The sequence below is a fragment of the Acomys russatus genome, chromosome 19, assembly GCF_903995435.1.
Source record: "Acomys russatus chromosome 19, mAcoRus1.1, whole genome shotgun sequence".
Lineage (NCBI taxonomy): Eukaryota > Metazoa > Chordata > Mammalia > Rodentia > Muridae > Acomys > Acomys russatus.
The window spans coordinates 53,348,896-53,370,813 of record NC_067155.1 but is presented as its reverse complement, the minus strand read 5'-3'; the positions used below and the strand labels follow the sequence as shown (position 1 = coordinate 53,370,813).

General features: G+C 48.9%; 1 protein-coding gene across 5 annotated transcripts in view; it reads right to left on the bottom strand.

Annotated features, from left to right (window-relative positions):
* Positions 1 to 9,051, bottom strand: part of Kdm2b (lysine demethylase 2B) — a 123,231-nt gene extending 114,180 nt beyond the window's left edge. The window contains exons 1-4 of one of the 5 annotated variants that reach the window (XM_051161514.1): positions 8,535 to 9,051; positions 7,334 to 7,478; positions 4,098 to 4,176; positions 2,283 to 2,329 (exon numbers count right to left, since the gene is read on the bottom strand). In XM_051161514.1, the coding sequence (XP_051017471.1) occupies positions 2,283 to 2,329; positions 4,098 to 4,176; positions 7,334 to 7,478; positions 8,535 to 8,567 (304 nt within the window). In that variant the 5' untranslated portion in view covers positions 8,568 to 9,051. Of the gene's footprint in view, positions 1 to 2,282; positions 2,330 to 4,097; positions 4,177 to 7,333; positions 8,059 to 8,141; positions 8,204 to 8,534 lie in introns of those variants that run through there. The other 4 variants (XM_051161512.1, XM_051161513.1, XM_051161511.1 and 1 more) reach the window with 4 other exon arrangements.
* Between the last annotated feature and the right edge of the window lie 12,867 nt (positions 9,052 to 21,918).

Genomic DNA, 21,918 nt, shown 5'->3' with positions numbered 1-21,918 from the left:
CACCCTCAAGCTCACATGTTGGAATCTCAGCTTCTCCATACTGAGATTCGGAGGTGGGGTGCATTGGGTAGTAGTTAGGACCCCTTAATGTCTCCCGTGACTGATTGGTTATCGGGTTGCTATAGGCAAAGTGTCCCTTGAGTTCTGCACACCCCACCTCTGGCTTTCTGTTTCTGCCGGGAGCTGAAGCCATGCGCATTAAGTGGATGCTCACACTATGCTGTCGGACTTGCCAGTCACAGCAACAGAAAACATACTCACGCCCTAAGGCTCAACAGAAATAGGTGTTCTTAAAAACTTTTACATGAACAGCCACTGCACTATCCATAACTATTCTAGGAGGTAGAAACAAGCAAGATGTCTACCAGCGGATAAATGGATAAATAAAACATGGCCCTTCCAAAAAAAGAAAATGAAGGGACCATACAAGTAGGACCTACAGGGTTTGTTGGGGACAGTAGTCTAGAATTACATAGTAGTGGTTGCAAAATATCATAAATATTAAAACAACAACAACCAGAAACCTATGAACTATAAGCTTTAAATAGGGGGTTTTGTTAAATGAATTTCATTTTAACTTAAAAAAAAAAAAAAAAAAAAAGAGCCATGCATGGCAGCGCACACCTTCAATCCCAGCACTCAGGGAGGCAGAGGCAGGCGGATCTCTGAGTTCAAGGCCAGCCTGGTCTACAAAGTGAGCCCAGGACAGGCAAGGCTACACAGAGAAACCCTGTCTCGGAAAAACCAACAAAGCAAAAACTAAAAAAGTTGAGCAAGGAATATAGCTCAGTTAATAGACAACTTGCCTGGCATTGTGAGGCCCTGGGTTTAACCTCCAGTATCATAAAATTTATTTTTAATTAATTAATTATAAAGTGCCAATAATCAAAGAAAATAATCACATAGGTTCACTTCCACCCTAGTTTTCAGCTCCTCAAGTGTTTGCATCATACTACATAGCCAATCCAAATTTCCCTAGGCCCTGAAGCCCTGGCCCTGGGGACTCTGCCAACCCTTCTTCCACTTTCTCCTTGTCATGTAAGGCTGAAATGGCAGATTTATCCCCCTGGCCTTTCCCCTTGCTCATCTCACAGCTTAGACTCTTCTTTTCCACAGCTGATTGTTAAGAGGTTTTTTTTGTTTTGTTTTGTTTTGTTTTGTTTTGTTTTGAGACAGAGTTTCTCTATGTAGCCCTGGATGTCCTAGACTTGTTTTGTAGACCAGGCTGGCCTGGGAACTCACAGCGGTCCGCCTGCCTCTGCCTCCCCAGTGCTGGGATTAAAAGGCATGAGCCGCCATGCCCAGCTATTAATTAATTCAATTTTTATCTGTGTGTCTTTGTTTCTGTACGCTGGTGCCCAGAGAGGCTAGACGAGGGTGTCAGATCCACTGGAGCTGGAGTTACAGTGGTTTTGTGCACCCCAACATGGGTGCTGAGAAACAAACAAACTCAGGTCCTCTGAAGAGCAGCAATTGCTCTTTACGATTGAGGCGCCTCTCCAGGCCCCGTAGTTGATTGCTAACATTTGTATCTGTTCAAATGCCTCCTCTCAGCCCAAGAGGCCTTCCCTAAGGAGCCTCCCTAAGGCACAGCCCTACCATGCTCGGTCCCTCACCCTAGTTTATTTCTTCAAAGCCCTTGCAGTCACTAGAAAGATACGTTGTTAATGTCTTTATTGCCCTTCACCCCAGTAGAGGGCAGGGGCCTTGTCAGCTACACCCACAGCCTACCAGGTAGGCAAGAGATGATTTTCTACACGATCTGGAATGTCATTTGCTTGCTACCTGGTGGAAAGCTGAGAGTGCTGAGCCACCAGCCACCCTTGGCAGGTCCCTGGAGAGTTAATTTGCTGACCGCAGAGTGGAGAGCCCCACCCTACCCTGTCTAGAACCCTGAGGAAAAAAGGAGACATAGTTTCCCCAACCCCCACCCCTACCTCGTGAACACATGAAAGTCTTTTCGGGGTCATGAAGCACCCCAGTGTTTACCCAGCAACCCACAAACAAACGCAAAGGAGAGATCTGAGATTGCACTGCCGACGCCCAAGATAGAGACGGGTCCAAATCGCCTCATAAAACTGTGCTGGCAAACGTCCTCTGCCAGAGCTCCTCAGGACTTTGCCATCTAACCTGTTCTCCTGAGGCAGACGGTTGCAGCTTACACCTGCTCCAACCTCCTCCAGGGAGCACAGTCTTTTCTGAAGCAGCTGTAAGTCTGACCGCACGGGTAGTGAAGACCTCCCCCACCCTTCCCTTCTCCTGCTCCACCCCACGGTACTTACCCACCAGGAGTTTGACATCCCGGACTGTGAAATCAGGATCTGGCATCCTAGAGAGAAGCATGGATAGTTGGTTTAAAAAAAAAAAAAAAAAAAGCCGGGCGTGGTGGCGCAGGCCTTTAATCCCGGCACTCGGGAGGCAGAGGCAGGCGGATAGCTGTGAGTTCCAGGTCAGCCTGGTCTACACAGCGAGCCCAGGACAGTCAAGGCTACACAGAGAAACTCTGTCTCGAAAAACCAGAACAACAAAAGACAGCGGAGAAAAAAGAAAGAAAGGAAAAAAAAAAAAAAAAACAGAGCTAAATTCTGCCCTGAATCAAAGGGGAAGCTATTTTTCTCAAAGAGGTTCCTTATTCTAAGCATTGGGATATGAGGTAATCCATAGCGCAAACCTGGAAACTCAGGTAAATTCCTCAAGGGAAGACACCCAGAATCACGGAGTACGTGCCCTACCTTAAGAGGAAGGCGGAAGCCTTGGGGGAGGATGGGATCTCATTGGTCAATTTACTGCAGCGAAAACTGACACGTGGTCTCAAGGACCCAATACCGCTTTCATTTAGGCTGGCTCTCTCCCTTTAGAAAATACTTTCCGCCAGGCGGGCGTGGTGGCGCATTTAATCCCCAGCAATGGAGCCAGATCTCTGTGAGTTCAAGGCTAGCCTGGTCTAAAAGAGTATCAGACAGCCAGAGCTATGTGTAATAGAGAAACCCTGTCAGAAGGGAGAGAAGGAGAGAGAGAGAGAGAGAGAGAGAGAGAGAGAGAGAGAGAGAGAGAGAGAGAGAGAGAGAGAGAACATTTCCCCTGCAGAGTTATATGGACTATGGGAGAGACCCCTTTATACTTAGCCCCTAGTTGGGGGGCTGAAACAGGAAGCTTTTGAGTTCCAGGCCAGCCTTGGCTACACAGCAATAAACTATCTCAAAAAATTTTTGTTTTAACTAACAAAGTCAGAGTCAGAAAAGGGCACATCATGCCTTTTTGGACAGTGACATATATGCTAACGATTATTGCGTGCCCACTCTCAGAGACCCAGCAGAGGGGTGGGTATTTTGGGGGGAGTCAAGAGGGGAACAAAACACAAAAATAAAACGATAAAGAGATACTAAAAGGCAGGCACGGTGTCACACACCTTTAATCCCAGCGCTGAGAAAGAGGCAGGTGAGTTGGCGGCCAGCCTGGTCTACAGAGTGAGCTCTATCTAGGCCAGCCAGGACTGCATAGAGAGAAGGATGCTCAAAGTCTCACACCTCTTGTAAGAATTACACAAACAAGCCTAGCAGTGGATGCTACAGAGGGGGCAGCCTAAAACTCCTTTCTTATCCCTGCTTAAGGAGCGGAACCTGTTCTTCCAGCCTGCCTCCCATCTCTCCCCAAGCCAGAATGCTGGCAGCTCTGGATAGACAGAGGTAGGCAGGAAAAGGGGAGGAAAGACACACCCTTCATAGAAAGAGACCCATTCCCCACACACTGGGAGTCTGCTGAGAAAACATGCATCTCCATCTACATGCAGAATACGACTAGGCAACGCTCAACAGGAAGTTGCTGCCTGGGACCAGGGTTAGACCAGAAGGCAGCAGGAGATCACTACTGCTTAAATGGACCTAGGACTTCCCTCCTAAATTCCTGAAAAAGATCATTTTCAGACAGTTGTTTTTTTCTCCTCCTCGGGTAGGCCTTGGGAAAGAAGGAGCTGTTCTCAGACTGTAGGCAAAGTCCCTCTGGAAGCGCTGAGTGGTGAGGAGGCAGGACCCACCGAAAGCTAGAAATTATGATAGGGAGAAAGGCCGGAGAAGAAGGGGTTAATGTCAGTCACTTACTTGATTCCCAGTCCATCCTTGTCTCGGAAAACCAGGGGAACTCTGAGAGCTTCTCTCTGTACGTATTCATAGTTGAAATCTGTTTGGGTATTTGAAATAGAAACAATTATTTGGCTAAGTTCTTTAGGAGCAAATGAAGCACAAGTCATTGGTGAAGGGGACAGAAATCATAAAGGAGGTGTGTACACTAGATGTAGGTACCAGCTTGAGGGCAAAACTCCCTGGAAAAATAACAAGAAAACAGATAAGGCCCCCGCGCCATGCCGCCACGCCATAGCCTCCATCAGCTCCTCTGCCTACTCATTCCCTGCGTGCCCCACGGGTCCCAACTTGTCAATGAGCAGCCAAAGGCCAGCCTGGGCTGGGGAGGAGACTTATCAAGAACTCTATACTGAAAACTCACAGGGATAGACAAACACATCCCAGGCTGAGCTGAGATAGAAGAGGGACAGGGGAACCAAAGCATGTCACCTGGGAGAATCTAAATCCTGGGGGGGGGGGGGGGGTTAGGGGGGAGTGGGGGTTAGGGTGGAGTGGGGGGGGGGGGCGGTCCTCATTGTAGCTGAGCACCACTGAGAATCTTATTGTAATATCATCCTGCATGGTGAAGGGGAGGAGGGGGAGCCGGTTTCCCTGGAAACTATGTATTTGGTGCCAAAATAACTAGGGAACTGGGCACAGCTTTGTTGTCTTCCTATAGTGAAATTCTGCTGCAACCCATCGTAACACTTGCTTCCACCGGATAACCAGGAGGCGGGGATGGGCTAGTGAACTGTGAAGACAGACCACGGGAAGACCACCACCCCCCAAAAAAGAAAAACTCCACAAGGCAGTTTTCTATCTGCAGCTTACATGGTACACACACATACACACATACACACACACACACACACACACACACACACACACACACACACACACACACGCACTCCTATCCAAAGCCCCTCAGCCTTAGCCTGATGTCTCTTTTTCCTCAGGCCCCAAGCCAGTGGCTCTGTCCCAGCCACATACATCCCCCAACAATGGAGCTGAGGGATACTGGGACACATCCTCTTCTCACCCAAGTCAGGTGACCAATCTGAGGCACCAAGGGCATGGGACCTCTCCAAGCTGGTCAGAAAGGACAGAGAAGAGTTCTGGAGCTACCAGGCCTCTGCCCCAGGGAAAACAGTTCACTAGGGCAGCCTTTGGGGGGGGGGGGGAGGCGGGGGAGGAGGAGGCCAAAGCTACTGGCTCAGAAGAGAGGAAGAACAAAACCCAAGGCCAGGAAAGCCCTGACCCCAGAGGCTCAGATCCCCAGGGGCTCTCAGTGAATGGGGTTTCCTCAGGATTTAAGGAGAGAGAAGTTTGAGGCGCTTCTGTTTTGAATCCACACTAAGAGTGCCTTCTGCCTTTCAGCTCCTCCCTCCGGTTTTGGGGCCAGATCTAAATTAACAAGCAACACCCGAGGGCCCTCTCCTTTGAAGGGAGCCAGGACAGCATTTTAGGGATCTCCTTTAGAGCTCCCTAGATGGTAACCTTCCCTGCCTAGACACCCCTAGCTTTCCCCCCCCCCCCCCCCCCCCCCCAGTTTCGGCTTCCACAAATGGGCCTGAGAAAAAGCTCACAAATAAATCCTGGCCTGAGAATCCCTGACAAATGACTAGGACAGTTTGCATATTGTTTTCTCATAGGCTTCGCCAAGCTCAGTAAAGCGGAGGGAGAAAAGGAGAATTAAAATCCCATTTATACAGAGAAAATGGTAAGTGCAGTTGGAGAGCTGGCACCCTGCTTTTGGGTAAAATTTCTCAGAGGGGAAAAAATTTTTATTCTCCCCCCCCCCCCAACTTCTCCCTAACTCCACCAGAGCCCCAGGAGGCTATGAGCACAAAAGAGAAACTTCAAAAAATGCAAAGCCCGGCAGTCTCCTCTAGAGCTAACTCTAGGCCTCAGCCACTCAACCAGAACCCTGAGGAGGGAGGCACTTCCCCTACTGTCAGCTCCCAGGGAGGACAGGGGTTTCCAAGGGAGGTGGGGATGGGGAAATTGAAAGGAAACTTTAAAAAAAAAAAAAGCCCATACACCGTAGGAAGGCTTGGGTAAGTACAGGCTTCTCTCCAACTCCAATCTCATAAGCCAACATAGATTCTGGGACCAGAACCCACAAAAGACCCCCAGAATGCTGCCTAAGGGGGGTTCAGAGCGCCTAAAGCCTCGTGTTAATCAGGAGCATCACCCAATACATTTAAGGAATACCACCCCCACCCCGGCCACACCGTCAGTAGGAGGGAGAGCCAGGGAGAAACTGAAAGGCAGGAGGTCCCTTCAAAACTGGAGCATACCCAACTTCTTTCTACTTAATATCTGGAAGGTCAGAGGGCACAGAGCTCTCATGCCGGACATGGAACAAGACCTTGTTTTCAGAGAGGTACCTGGGTCTACCATTCAAACTGCCAAGGGTTTTTTTGTTTGTTTGGTTTTGGGTTGGTTTTTTTTTTTTTTTTTTTTTTTGCTTTTAACTTTAGGCCTGAGCGGGTAATTCATTACATGTATGACCTAGACCCCATGATTCGGACTGTCAAGGTTGTAGCGCTGGGGGCTCCAGCTTGGGGAGAAAAGGGGTAGAGCCAATAACTCCCAACAGCCCACATAGACCCTTCTCCCATGCCGCAGGGCAGGACCCTCGAAGGGAGAAAGGCACTACAGACCCAAGGGTCAGACCCAAACAAGGCTCCAAGGGGTGTAAGGTACTGCCATCGCCAGGTCCTAAACTCATTTCCAGTCCATAACCGGCCAGGCCCTGGATGAAAGGAGTTTGTTTGTTTGGGAGGCTTTTTTAAGGCCATCACCCCGATGTCCCGAGGGACGATGTCCCAGGGACGTTGGGAAGGGCTCCTCTGCCAGGCACTGCACCTCTGGCAGCGCAGAGAGCGCGGGAAGAAGGATGCTGCGCTCGCCTTCCCTTAGTCCTAGTGTCTGTTCCAGGGTCGCTCTCAGTCACTTGGCAGTGACCACCCTGGTGTTAGTGATGGGTGCAGTCAGGGCCTAGGCCCACGCCAGGCCCAGCCCTCTTCCTGCCTGCCCTCCTCCCTTACCACCCCCCACCCCCCACCCCCAGTGCTCAGTCTGGTTTCGTCACCGGATCCCCTGGAATGGGGGACGCGGGCGCGAAATACAAACCCAGCCACAGGCAGCTCCCTCCCCACGTGCATGCTGGCCTTCTGCACAGAGTACAGCCAGGAGAGGGGGCGCCTCACCTTTGCCCTCCATGGCATGCACGAAGTCCCCCTGGTACAGCTGGCTACGTAGCTTCTCCTCCAGGCTGAAACCACGGACGCTGACAATTTCTTCCACGTCCGACAAGTCCTCGTTCTCGTCGTATCTCTGGCGGTCAATCGCACGCTGCGGGGACCCAACCAGAGAACCCGGGACATTACTTAGAGGACATTGGGGGTCTCCTCTTACTCTGGGCCCACCACGAACAGGTGCAAGAGTCGCGCGCCCACTGCACCCCAGCATTGCAATCTGAGTAACTTTGCGCAAATGCCAAAGATCCCGAAAAGCAGAAAAGGGGGCTCGTACCCCCAAGGCCTGACTGTCCTTACACGAAGCACTCCCCTCCTGCATCTTTGGAAGCTATGGAGGTGCTATTTGGGGGCTTTCCTCTGTCCCCAGCCCCAGTGATGTGCTGAGCTTCGCCAGCTTGACTAGGAGCCTGGTTATATAACCCCCGAAGGGGGCTCCGAGTATGAGCTGGCGGGGCAGATGTAGGCCCCAGGAGAAGCCGCTGCAGCGCCCGGCTCAGCGGTAACAGCAGCCCCAGCGGCCACAGCGGCCAACCCGGGAAGCCGGAACCCAGGGCCGGCGGCATTGCTAAGGCTGGAGCCGCTCCGGAGCTACAGAAAAGCTGGAAAGCTGAAACGGAAGGGTTGAGACCCTAGCCGCCTCCGCCGAACGACCGCTAGTACAAGAAGAGGAAGGGAGGGGAGGAGGTTAAGAGCGTGGGGAGAGAGGGAGAGGCAGCCAGCCCACCACAAAGCTTCCATCAGAGACCCCAAAACGCACCAGCAGCTGCCTCATCTCCCCACGAGCGCGCGCGCACACTCACTTCCTAAGGAGACTCCCCCGCCACTCCCCGCATCCCTCTTCCTCCTCCCTCCGTCGCTCAGCACCGAGCCCCGCAGCCCCCCAGATCCCAGGCGAACCCCTAACCCGCTCAGCCCCCTCCACGCCTTTCGGCGCTACCTCCTCCCCACTTAAGTGTCTGAAACCCTGAGCCTCACAAGAGACTGGAGGAGTAAGCTGCTTGCTTCCTTTTGCATGCAATTTATTATTTTTTCCGGTCCTCTTGCAAAATTCAGAAAAGGAAAGAAAAAGCAGCAAGAAACAACCAAAAAATAAAAATAAATCAATCATATACCAGATACAGATTTGGGGGAGAAAAAAAAAGCTACACACCAATCTTCTTCCAGAGTCTTTCTCTGCCTCCATTTTTTTAGGAGAGTTCACCAATTAATTGTCAACACTCCTGCCCCCTGCATTTTGGCGGAGGGGGGGAAGGAGGGAAGACCAAAGAAAAGAAACCAAAAAATAAATAAATAGAGCAAGCCAGAGCCGATATCTATAAAGTTTTGCACCAACACTTAAGCAGATCCGTTTGCAAAGTCCTAGGAAACCATTTTCAGCAGTTGGGGTGGGGGGGGAGGCGTCGACGTCATAATCCCCGGAACGTAAACATTGTTGCTGATCGCGCTCTGAGCTTGCGGCTGGACTAGTTGGGGAGAAGGGGGGCTCGGGTTGGGGGTGTCGGGGACCGCAGCCTTAGGAGGTGTGGGGCCAGAAGGGAGTCTGGGACGCACCGGGCGCCGTTAGCGCCTTGGCATCGCTGTTTTGTTGTTGGGTCACGAGTGCGCCTCTGCACGCAGGCGCCGCCGCAGCCCGGGAGCTGACTTTTGGAGGGCTGAGTTGCAGGCGGCGGGTGCATCCCAGAGATGGCGGGGCAGGGAGGGAGGGAAAGAGAGGAGGGGGTGGAGAGGGAGGTGCAGATTTGCACGGATGGCCTCAGCGGGAGGCGCGGAAATGCTAGCCCAGCCTGCTGGCGTGAAAGCCCCCGGGGCCTGGCACCCCCCAAAACGACCCCCCACCTCTGCCCCTGCCCCCCTTGCTTGGGTTACCTACGGCTGCCCCTCTCTTCCTGCATCCACCTTTCCTCATTACCTATGCTGGCGACCTAAATTCAAAGTATTTTGTATGTATAATTTCTTTCTTTCTTTTTTTTTTTCTTTTCTACTGCATGTCTAGGGGGGAGGGGCCAGCCTGTCCAGACCCCTATCCATTTGCGAACCTGCCATATGGAGGAGGCATCTGAGGGGCTCAGAAAGAAATTAGCGCAGCTCGGTATCTGTATAGGCGGCATAACTTTTAAACTCCCGGGCTGAAATAATAATGAGACAGACGCACAGGTACAGGAAATCGGGCCAGTCCACAGCCTTTTCAAACTGCAGCTGACCGGAAGACAGCCTTTGGTTCATTCATTCGGACAGCCTCGGTAAAGAGCCCTGAAACAGAAGTTGGGCTTTTAAAAGGGGGAAAAAAAAAGTCTACAGTCGCCAAGAAGAGATCAATCGATACACAGGAGGTAAATAGAGAATCGGACCCAGCGTCCCTAATGCAAGCAGACAAAAAAAAAGGTAAGCCCCTCGTATGGCAATTTACGAGAAAATTGGTGGGGATGTTTATGGCTTTCCGGGGTAGCACACCTTGATTAACTGGGAACACCCTCTGTGACTATGCTCGGAATATCAGATCCCCGGTGCACCTTGCCCTCTTAAATAGAGCTTATGACTACGGCCCTGAGTGGTCCTGTAATTCCAAAGTGGACAAGTCAGGTCCATTTTAGTTGAGAGAAAGCAGGACCTAAATTTTGTTGCTTCCAAGCCTCTGGTGCCCTGCAAGGCCTAATGATACAGCACCAGGCGAAACGTAGGCTGGGAGACCTCCCAGATGACCCTAGCATGTAATAATTGCGGCTTCTTACCCAGTGCGAAAGTTAAAGCAGGTCATTTTGCACATTGGGAAACCCAGATTCAAGAAATTCGGAATGTGGATGGCTGCTCTTTACTTTCGTTTGTTTTGGTTTTTCGAAACAGGGTTTCTCTGGGTAACAGAGCCCTGTCTGTCCTGGACTCCCCTTGTAGACTAGGAGGGCCTCAAACTCACGGAGATCCACCTGCCTCTTCCTCCCAAGCGCTGGGATTAAAGGCGTGAGCCGCCACCACCAGGCTAGGATGGCTGCTCTTTTTATCTTGTCCTAGTGTCAACAAGCACTAGCTCAGACAGAGTGTGGGGAGGAAGTGGCCTTGCCACCTGCGATCAGCTGTGAGCCAGGGTTGCTTGTCCCTCCCTCACATTAGAATTCGATGTCATAGCGTTCTATAGTTTTCCCCACCCCTCCCCAAGGCTACTCTCTACTATTTTAATTCCTGCAGGTTAGCAGTAGAAATCTTTTACGTAGGGATGAGGTACCAAACACCCAAATTTGTCACCAAACTGAAGTCACATCTCCATTGGCTCAGCTGCCTCCATTGGGCAGCCTTTCTAGCAATCCCTCTGTTGAAGACCAGGGGCCGGCTGGGATGTGGTTCAGTGGTGGAGCATTTGGCCTAGCAACCAACCGTAAGGCCTTGGGTTTCATATCCAAGCACACGAAAAAAGGAAAAAGGAGGGAGGGGAATGTGGACCATTTAATGTACCCCTTCTTGTGAGAAAGAATCTTTTTAAGAAAATGTCTTGGGCCTTGTTGCTCCGCCTTGTAAATGAGGTAGCTGGGATTCCAAAAGGCAGCCCCACCCCGGGTCACACAGCTTTTGCCTTTTCAAATGTTCACCAACCATTTATGCTTCAGAACGAACTAAATGCTGATTTAAAGGAGGGGCCTGGGTTGACCTTCAGCACAAGCATAAAGCAAAACTGTCGAAATGGGACACTCGACATCTTCCTCCCTGATGTCCCCTTTCCCCTATGGCTTCTAAGCATTTCCCCCCCCACACCCAAAAAAGGCTGAAGTTAGCAGGGGGGGGAGGGGGGGGAGGTGTGGGGCAAAAAGGTCTGATGTTGACCACTTCCAAGAGACAGCAGTTAAGTCCCTGTCTCACGTCCATGAAGAGTTTCTGACTTGTTAGGGTGGGAAGAGGTTGACCAGTCACCTGACGTAATCCCCTCCCACCACGAACCTGAGAGAAGAATGGGCCAGTTGGGTGTTTGTTGCCCCCTTTGACTCCCCCAGAATGCCTACCCCCTCTGCTGGGTCTAAGTGGTCACTCAATAACCGTTGGACCCTTGATGGATCACCTTCCCCAGCATATTTGCATTTTCTCTTTATCAGTAATTGGCAGATGAAAGGCTTTGTCCTCAGTTGAAAGAATTCCAAGCATTCGCTCCAAGTGGGGGGGTAGGGGGGGAGGAGGTTATTTTGGGCCAAAGGGGGGGAAGGGCCAGACCCTTGAGCTCTGACTTTGCCTGATTGCCTTACCCCTGGAGCTGAGAATAGGTGAGAGTAAGAGAAAAGATGAAGGGGGCTTATTTCAAAAGATGATCTTTTAATGCGGGGGGGGGGGGGGGTGGGGACCCCAAGCCAGCCAGCCTCATTGGAAAGGAAATAATGTCTTCCTGTACCTTCCTTGCTTGGTCTTGTAAAAGGCCCAGTCAAATCCAACCTGGGTTGCATTCATTCAGCTGTCTCAACCATCCTCATAGGCTAATTGATCAGCTCTATGTCCAAAGACAGAAGGGACAGAAAACAGAAAGAACAGCTTTGTTCACACACACACACACACACACACACACACACACACACACACACACACACATACACACAGTGGGCTTGACTGCCACAGGATGGAGCCGCAGAAGCTAGGGTTTCTGGACTAGGAAGAAAACTGTTCTTGTGCTCTTGTTCTGGCATTTGGCTTTCCTCTCTGTAAGACAAGGGTCTCTCCCTACCTAGCCCTAGGTAGTCTGGAACTTGCTCTGTAAACCAGGCCACTCTGAAACTTTGCATGAGCCTCTGCCTCTGTCTCCTGAATCTTGGGGTCTACCCCAGTTTGTATCCCCGGCCTTTAAAACCCTTCATATCTGCCATCTCTTTAAATCATTGCCAATCTCTCCCCGTTTATAGCTAAGGCTCAAAGAGATACTAAGTTATTTGGCCACAGTGTTGTTATGGCTACAGGAATTGAACCAAGAGCTTGTAGGAACCCAGAGCCCACAAGGCTAGCCTCTGTGTAAGCTTGCCTGTGGGACTATGACTTAGAGAACGTGGCTACTCATGAGTGATAACCAAGAACTCACTCTACTATTGAAATACAGCTGTAGCAATAATAATAAATTATATATATATATATGTATATATATATGTATATATATATTCAAAATTAAACTAGGCATGGTAGTGCATGCCTGGGCAATATAAGGAAACCTTGTCTCATGGGGCTGGAGAGATGGCTCAGCAGTAAGAGCACAGACTGCTCTTCCAGAGGTCCTGAGTTCAATTCCCAGCAACCACATGGTGGCTCACAGCCATCTATAATGTGTTCTGATGCCCTCTTCTGGCATGCAGGTATACATGCAGGCAGAGCACTGTATACATAATAATAAATAAATCTAAGAAAGAAAGAAACCCTGTCTCAAAAATCAATTAACGGACTAGGGTTATAGCTCGGCAACACAGCACTTACCTAACAGCATGCAAGACCCCGGATCCAATCCCACCGCTGCAAGTTGGCAAACAGAAAACTCAAAACAAGGGCTGGAGAGGCGCCTCAGCTGTTAAAGACTAGGCTCACAACCAAAAATATTAAAAAAAAAAACTTAAAACAAAGAGGCCTTAAGCCTTTGTCACCATTGCTCTTAAGGTGCCTACCAGGCTATTTATATATGAGTCAAGGTCCAGTTTGGCTCGATTATCAACTACCCACAGCATTAACGGAAAGAATGAAGAGTCTGTGGAGGCAGCAGTATCAGCACAGGTTGTATGTAAGAGCACATCTGGGACAATGTGAATTTTGCAACCTTAAGATTCGGAGTACATGCTCCTGGACCATGACACTGCGGGAGCCTGGTGTGGTGCCAACTGCATGGGATTGTTTCACCTGCTGAGGTCTCACAAATTAACTTATAAAGGATGATACACATCCTATGGAGAGACTTGAGGACCAAGGTAATAAGGCTCGAGCCAGGCAAGGGGACCAGGAGTTACAGGCTAGAGTAATAGTGTGGATGTAATTGAACCAAGAGCTTATAGGAATCCAGAGCCCACAAGATTCTGGTCTTGGCGAGGCCCTGTCAAAAACACACAAAAGCTGAAACCAAGGCTCTCAGTTTGATCCTCAGCATTGAAAAAAGGCAATCTGGGGCCGGGCGTGGTGGCCTTTAATCCCAGCACTCGGGAGGCAGAGGCAGGTGGATCACTGTGAGTTCAAGGCCAGCCTGGTCTACAAAATGAGTCTAGGACAGCCGAGGCTACACAGAGAAACCCTGTCTTGGGAAAACAAAAACAAAAACAAAAAGAAAAAAGGCAATATGTGTTCATGTGGAATGGCTTGATGATATCCTTAAATAAAAACATGATACAGAATATTTTACTACTTGGGTAAACCAAAGATCTATGCTTAATATTTTATATGTTGAATTTTCTTGGGAAAGACATGACAATGGGGGTAGGAAACCTGAGAAAAGAAGGAAAGCTATTCTTTGATACACTGGAACTTTCACCACACGCATGTATGACCACACGCATGTATGACTATTGGCTTACACAGCACTGAGGGATTCAATTTAGTGCCTTTTCAGCTCTGCACCATGGAGGTGTATTACCTATTTGGAAATGAATTCCAGGTTAGTGCTGTGGCTCAGAAATAGAATGCTTGCCAGCATGTGAAGTTCAGTCCCCAGCATGCCAGGGGATGGAGGGCACACATAGAAATTAAATACAGCAAAACCTCCAATGTGCAAGACCCAGGACTGACAAATCTTAGACAAGTCTTGTCCTATTTTGTATCACTCTTGTAATTTAAAATATACTTTTATTTCAATACAGCAGCAGACCAAGCTGTTTCTGTGATTGTTCTCAAACGACTTGTGTTTATTTTGTTTTTTTAGTCCTCAGTCCCTTGTGGGTTGAAGTCAAAAAGGAAAAACAAGACTGTACAAAGCCTGTCAGGCCTGGCTCTTGGGGACAGGCTTGATCTTCTTCCCAGAAGCCTGCTTTTCATCCCGTCCCTTCCTGGGTCGGGGCTGGAAAGAAGCCCTGAAGCCACAGGTGAGTTAAAGGGTTAATGCTGAGAAAGAGAGTCATAAAAGTTCAAAGATTCTTTCAAAACTTGCTTCTTGAGATTGATGGACGAGTATGGCAGCCAATGGAAATAAAAGGGCAGGCATTACTTCATCATGCTTAATTGTCACTGGTTGACAATCCCTGAGGGGTGGGCCAGAAGGCTGGCAGTTAACCCCTTCAGGGCCTACCATGCCCTCTGCATTCCTTTTATTCTGAAAGATAAGCACAAACAGCAGCGCCTCCAAGCCTTCCACTCTCAGGTGCTGTCTTTGGGTCCCCAACCCCTGGAGACACAGGATCTCTCCTATCAGAGGAATAAATACTGGAGAATGGATATCCCTGGAATAAAGTTTTGAACTTTTTAAAGACAGAGAATCAGCTGACCTCCCTGAGGAGGAGGCTGCCAGGGGAGAAGCTTGCTTCACTTTTTGTGCTGTCAGAACACAGACTCGTGGTGGAGACATTTCCATTAATCTTGTAAAGTCATCAGTCACTGGAAGGATTGAATTGCATTTCCTGCCCAAAGATGTGGAGACAGATGACCTTTGCAGCACTCTCAGACCCCCAGTTCACAGCTGGAGAGAGGATGTGTCAGCGTTTACTTTCCAGTCTCACCCAGCCCTTTGTTCAGAACTCAAACCCTTTGTGCTCTTGCTGCTGGGGATTTTGCAGTTGTTGATGCAGGTTTTGGTGTGTGTGTGTGTGTGTGTGTGTGTTTCCTCTCTCTCTCCTAACCTCCCACTTCTTACAGCTTCTGAGAAACAAACTCTGTTTGGCAGAAGATGGTATCTAAGAGCTGCCCCAGAGGGAGACCCAGAATAGATGTGGGGAATTTTGAGAGGCCACTTGGCCTTTGGGCTATAACTGTTGCCCTTCCTGGGTTTCCTAGATACTAACCAGCTGAGCTGGAGGGAGCCAGAAACCTGACAAAGTCATAATGCCTCCTGGTTAGGTGGCCCTACTTAAAGCTTTTCATGTATTATCTCAAGTCAAAGGTACTGCTAAAGGGACATTGTAAACGTCTAGGCAGTATATCAAGATACAAGATGCCAGTCTGAGCCGGCCGTGGTGGCACACACCTTTAATCCCAGCACTCGGGAGGCAGAGGCAGGAGGATTGCTGTGAGTTTGAGGCCAGCCTGGTCTACAAAGCGAGTCCAGGACAGCCAAGGCTACACAGAGAGACCCTGTCTCGAAAAACCAACCAAACAAGATACCAGTCTGTTTTCTCACCTGTTAAATGGAGGTTATATTATGGAAACACTACACTCACGTGGGTACCATAGGAGCCACCGTTAGACAGCGGCTCAGCCAATGATGTCATTCAAATGAAGCTGAAGTCTGGGCCCCATAACCCTAACATTTTGCTTCCTTCTGAGATGAATGTTCAGGGGGCAGAGTGAGCTGTGGAGATGGTGTCACTCTTTCCCCAGCCACATACCTCTAAACCTGGTCTCGCTGTTCTATGTATTCTGAGTCCTTTGACCAAATATTTTTGTCTCTTTCAGGCCTTTGCACCTGCTGGTCCCTTCTCTCTGCATGTTATCCTGCTAGCTGCCACCTCTCCAACATCCTTCTCCTAGAGTCTGTTTGGGTATCTTATTTGCTGCCACTTTCTAATGTTAAACACTTCATGTTGTCCTGAGATTTCCTCAGAGAATCAGACCTAGGGCCCCAGCAGATAGCAAAATGCAAGATGCAGGGACACTCAGGTCCTGTAATGGTGCAGTGTCTACACAGAACCCCATCCTCCTGGCACTCTTGAATTATTTCCAGATTTTGTTGTTACTGTGTGTAACAACCCTGTCCTGTCCTGGAACTCTCTGTAGACCAACCAGGCTGGCCTCAAACTCACAGAGATCTTCCTGCCTCTGCCTCCAGAGGGCTGGGATTAAAGGGGTGCGCCACTGTGCCTCGCCTCCAGATTATTTTTAATACCTTATACTTAAATGCTGTGTAAATAGCTATGTTATAGTTGTGGTGTTAGGAATAATGACAAGGCAGAAAAGATGGAGGTAGGGGAGAAAAATTTTAAGCCCTTTTCTGTATGGAATTCCCCCACCCCTCCTCGGGAACTGATGAAGCCGGGCCTTGCACAAGCTGGGCAAACACTACCACTGGGCTACATCGTCGATCCTTTTTCTCTTTGTCTTTTGAAACATAGCCTTGCTAAATTGTCCCGGCTAGCCTTCGACATAGAATCCTCCTTCTCACCTGGAATCATAGACTAAGGCTCAGCCAGAAGTAGTTCTTTGGGTTATTGCTATTTTGTTTTAGTTTACATTTTAATCTGCTGCTGCTGGGTGGGGGGGGGCGGGATGCACCATGGCACCTACGTGGAAACCAGAACAACCTGAAAAAAAGAAGTTAGTTCTCTCACCATGTGGGTCACAGGGATCCAACTCAGGTGGTCTCACGTTTGGTGGAAGGCATCTATATGCTGAGCCATCTTGCCAGCCCCTAGTTTGTTTGTTTGTTGTTTTGAGGCAGGGCCTCCCTGTATTGCCTTGGTTAGCCTGGAGCTCACTATGTTAATCAAACTGCCTCAAACCCAGAAAAGGCCATTTTCCCTCAGCCTCGTGAATAATAGAACTATAATCATGAGCTACCAAAGCTGACTCCAGAAGGAATTCCTTAAAATGCATTTTCTGAGGTTGAAGATAAGATGCTTGGCCTCTATGAGGCCCTAAATTCAACCCCTAGAAGAAACAACAAGTAATAATAGGAGCAGGGAAGGGGGTGCGACACCCTGACACTCACCTAAGCCAGGGCCTGATCTTACCCTAGTACAGTGTGGGGTAGAGACCGGAGGATTGTTGCAGCACACTGGCTGCTAGCCAGTCTAGCAGAAAAACATGAGCTTCAAGTTGAGAGAGATACCCTGCCTCAAAGAACTGAGGTGAAGGACAAAAACCACCTTATCCCCTCCTTTGGTCTCTGTGCACGTGTGTGTCCAAGCATCTGCATACAATACACACGCACACACACATCATGAATGCTGAGCCTGTGGCTACAGAGGGGGCTGATGTACCCTGGAACCTCAGCTGTCACCAGACTGCCCTGAGATCAGAGAGATCCTGCACCAGGTGCCTGGCCTTTATAGTGCTAGGGATTAAACCCAGGGCTCTGTGCGTGACAGGCAAGCACACCTGCAGCACTTGGCCACACACCGCCATCCCTGGCTGCCACTTTCTTTAATACACTTCATATCTCAAATAGCACCTCTGTCTATTTACTCTAAAGCTGCAACTTACATGGAACCCTCCGCCCTACCATCCCTAAGTGCCCACACTACCACCCTCCGACAGTGCTTAGAGTTTCTCTTTTCCCTGGATAAATAACTGTAATCACTTTTGCAGGTGGTGCCACTGCCCCCTCCCCCAAGACAGGGTTTCTCTGTGTAGCTCTGGCTGTCCTGGACTCACTTTGTAGACCAGGCTGGCCTCGAACTCACAGAGATCCGCCTGCCTATGCCTCCCGAGTGCTGGGATTAAAGGCGTGCGCCACCACGCCTGGCCTCCCAAGAGAAACTCTTTACCATCTAACATCTCTTGTTGTTATGTTGCAGTTAATTTACCAATATGGCCTAATGTTTATTATTAAGCCTATAATTATTATTACGGCAGTATTTTCTACCCCGATAGCATTCAATCAAGACACAGATGCCTGTTCTATTTTAAAATAGTCTTAGTTAACCTCGGGCAGATAGATATTAATCCCCTAAACTACTTCCCATAGTGGTGAAATCCCATACCTGCCCCAATCCCATGCCTTCTGGTTTTAATAATTTCTATCAAGCTACCTCCCATCCATAATCCCAAATACTTGCTAATGTACGTCATGTGGGCCAAATCTCCATCCATGCTGGCCTTGTGGTTCTCCTCCGCCTAACCCATGATGGCGCAACCTTACCTCATCTCTGCTTTCTCTCTTCCTCCCCATGAGGGAGGCCCCAGTCTCAGACCTTCCCAGTGGCCCGGGGGAGTGAAGAGCACTCACCAGGTGGCCCCATTGCTGAGCTTCTTCCACCCACTCACCCACTGGGGGTGGGGGGGCCTCTCCTGCCCAGTCTACCCACACATGGAGCCCTGCCTTCCTGCAAAGACAGACCTTGCTTGTCTTCAGCCTCTTGGATCTGGTTCACAAACTACACATGTAAAAATACTCAAGGGCGAGTGATGTTGCACACCTTTAATCCTAGCACTCGGGAGGCAGAGGCAGGCGACTCACTGTGAGTTCAAGGCCAGCCTGGTCTACAAAGCAAGTCCAGAACAGCCAAGGCTACACAAGGATACCCTGTCTCGAAAAACAAAACAAAACAAAAAAAGCTCTCAGGGCTGGAGAGATGGCTCAGTGTTTAAGAGCACTTGTTCTTGCCAAAGGACCCAAGTTCAGTTCCTAGCACCAATATCATGGCTCATAACCATCTATAGGCACATATAAGGTACATATACATGCAAGCCAAACAGGCATTAAAATAAAGAAAATTTAAATATGTACAGATAATCTACTTTGCTTTTTTGAGACAGGATCTCTATAGCAGTGGCTGTCTGGGAACTCATTATATAGAGTCTGCACAGCGAGTCCAGGACAGTCAGGGCTACACACAGAGAAACCCTGTCTCAGAAAGGGGGAAAAAAAAGTCGCATAAAGAAGTAAATTTCTGAAGCCCTGAAATGCCTATTTTCAGCTCAGTCAGCTAAACCTTAAAGAGTACCTTTTTGGAGGAAAAAAGATCATTAAAGTTCTTAGGGGGGTTTTCCTGACATACAGAAGACATGCTGGGGCTGGAGAGTTGGCTCAGTGGCTAAGAGCACTGGCTGCTTTTCCAAAGGTCCCAGGTTCAATTCCCAGCACCAACATGGCAGCTCACAACTGTCTGTAACTCCAAGATCTGACACCCTCAACACCAATGCACATAAATTAAAATTAAATAAAAATATTAAAAAAAAAAAAAAAAAAAAAGACATGCTACAGTGTGGAGTTGGAGGAGAATGGCATTGCATGCCTAGTCATCCTCTCCATATTCCAGACTGCCAGCATGGTTCCTGAGATTGACTGGGCAGAAGCTGAGTCCCCCAGGCCACTTGGGGGCAGAGGACCAGCTTCACTGTGCACACCTGAAGCCTTCGAACACGCACCCGCATCCTCCAGCCCCCAGTCTAGGGCGATGGGTGAAAGAAGGGAGTAGGTGGCTGGCCCCTCCCCGCCTAGCCCAGCAGCTCATCACAGAGCTGACAGGTGAGCGGCCCAGAGCCAGCCCTTAGCTTTAAATTACCCAACAGTTGCACAGCCGCTCTAGAGGGACTCTACCTTCTGCTCCTGGTCTCAGATCGATTCATCAGTGTGGATATGCAGGCCAGCGTCCCCACCTGTACACTGATCCTGCTTCACGTCGGTCCCTCCACTGCTGACTCAGTGGGACTCTGACTACAAGGCTCCGTGAAGCAAGCTTGCCTACCTGCAAGTCTCATGCTTTTGGAAGAAAGTGTGACCCTTGTTTTGTCTCTGTCATTGTTCTGCTGGCAGAGAGTGCGTGGCAGGATGGGTCTCTGTCTTCTCAGTATATATGTATAAGCTTTGGTGTACCTGAGGAAGTGACATCAGCTCTGTGACCCTTCTGCTCACTGGTACAGTGGGAAACAGACACAGTTGGGGCAGTGAAATCAGAGCATAGGGATCACAGTCGCATTCCCCTTTGTTCCTTTCTTCTGCTCTTAACTCTGAAGCAGTAATTACCATTTATCACATCCTTTAATTTTTAAAAAATTTCCCACTAGGATGCCAGTGCAACAAAGAGGGGGAAAAGGGCAGGGTGGGCTGGAGAGATGGCTCAGTGGTTAAGAGTGCTGCCTGCTCTTCCAAAGGTCCTGACTTCAATTCCCAACAACCACACAGTGGCTCACAACCATCTATAATGTGATTTGATGCCCTCTTCTGGCTTGCAGGTGTATGTGCAGACAGAACATTGTATATATAATAATAAATAAATAAAAATTTTTTTAAATGATCTATTTCATTTACCTCAATACCTGTTCCCCTAAAGCAGAATCTGACACTATAGGTTCTTGGTAAATATTTGTTGAGAAAAAATGAAGTTAGCCAAACATGGTGATGCCTACCTTCAATCCCAGTGCCGAGGAGGCAGAAGCAGATAAGTCACTGAGTTCATAGCCAGACCTGGCTGCATAGTGAGACCCTCTCTCCAAAATAAGTAAGTAAGTAAGAAATTTTAAAGAGAGAGATGGCTCAGAGGTTAAGAGCAGTGGCTGCTCTTCCAAAGGTCCTGAGTTCAATTCCCAGCAACCACATGGTGGCTCACAACCATCTATAAGTGTGCAAGTGTACATGTAGGCAAAGCACTGTATACCTAAATAAATAAGTAGTTTTAAAAAAGAGAGAGCCAGGTGTGGTGGCTCACGCCTTTAATCCCAGCACTCAGGAGGCAGAGGCAGGCGGATCTTTGTGAGCCCAGGACAGTCAAGGCTACACAGAGAAACCCTGTCTCTAACCCTGCCACCACAACCATCAGCCCACCAAAAAACAAAAAAAAAGAATAGTTGCCAGGCCTGGTGGCAGATGCCTTTAATCCCAGCACTTGAGAGGCAGAGGTAGGTGGATCACTGTGAGAAACAAAAAAGATAAGCACCTGCTACCTAAGTGTTAGGCGGGTGTGATGGTATACACCTGTAATCCCAGCACCGAGGAAATTGAGACAGGTGGACTACCACAAGTAGTTGTGACCCTGCCTGTACTATATAAATTCCAAGCTGGAAGGGAGCTTATTTCCTCTCTGGTCTCTGCAGACACTGGCATACACTGCTGCTGCAGCCTAAGCACCTATACACAAAACATTATATAAATGTTTTGCTTTTGAGAGAGAGGGTTCAGCAGGTGACACCTCCTACTGCCAAACCTGACAACCTGGATTCAGTCTGAGTCCTGACCTGTGTGCACACACATACACCTCTGCATTTAAAAAAAAAAAAAAATGTGGCCAGGTGGTGGTGCACACTTTTAATCCCAACACTGTGGAAAATAAAAACTACCAAACCAACAAGACAATGGAATATCTAGCCTCAAAAGGAAAGCCAAGCATGGTGGTAGCGCGTGCCTACAGTACCAGCACTTGGGAGCCCAAGGCAGAAAGATCAGGAGGCTCAGCTATATATTGAGACTGTCTTGGGGCTGGAAAGATGGCTGAGTGACTAAGAGCACTGGCTATTCTTCCAGAGGATCCAGGTTTGATTCCCAGAACCCACATGACAGCTTACAACTTCTGTAAATCAGTCCCAGGGGGCTCCTACACCCTCACACAGACATACATGTAGGCAAAATACCAATGAACATAAAATAAGAATAAAGTTAAGACTACTACCTCAAGAAGGCAGATTGGACCGATGCTACAAGTAGGCCTTGAAGATATATGAAGCAAAGTAAGCCAGACACAGAAAGCTACAATTTATTTATTTATTTATTTTGGTTTTTCGAGACAGGGTCTCTCTGTGTA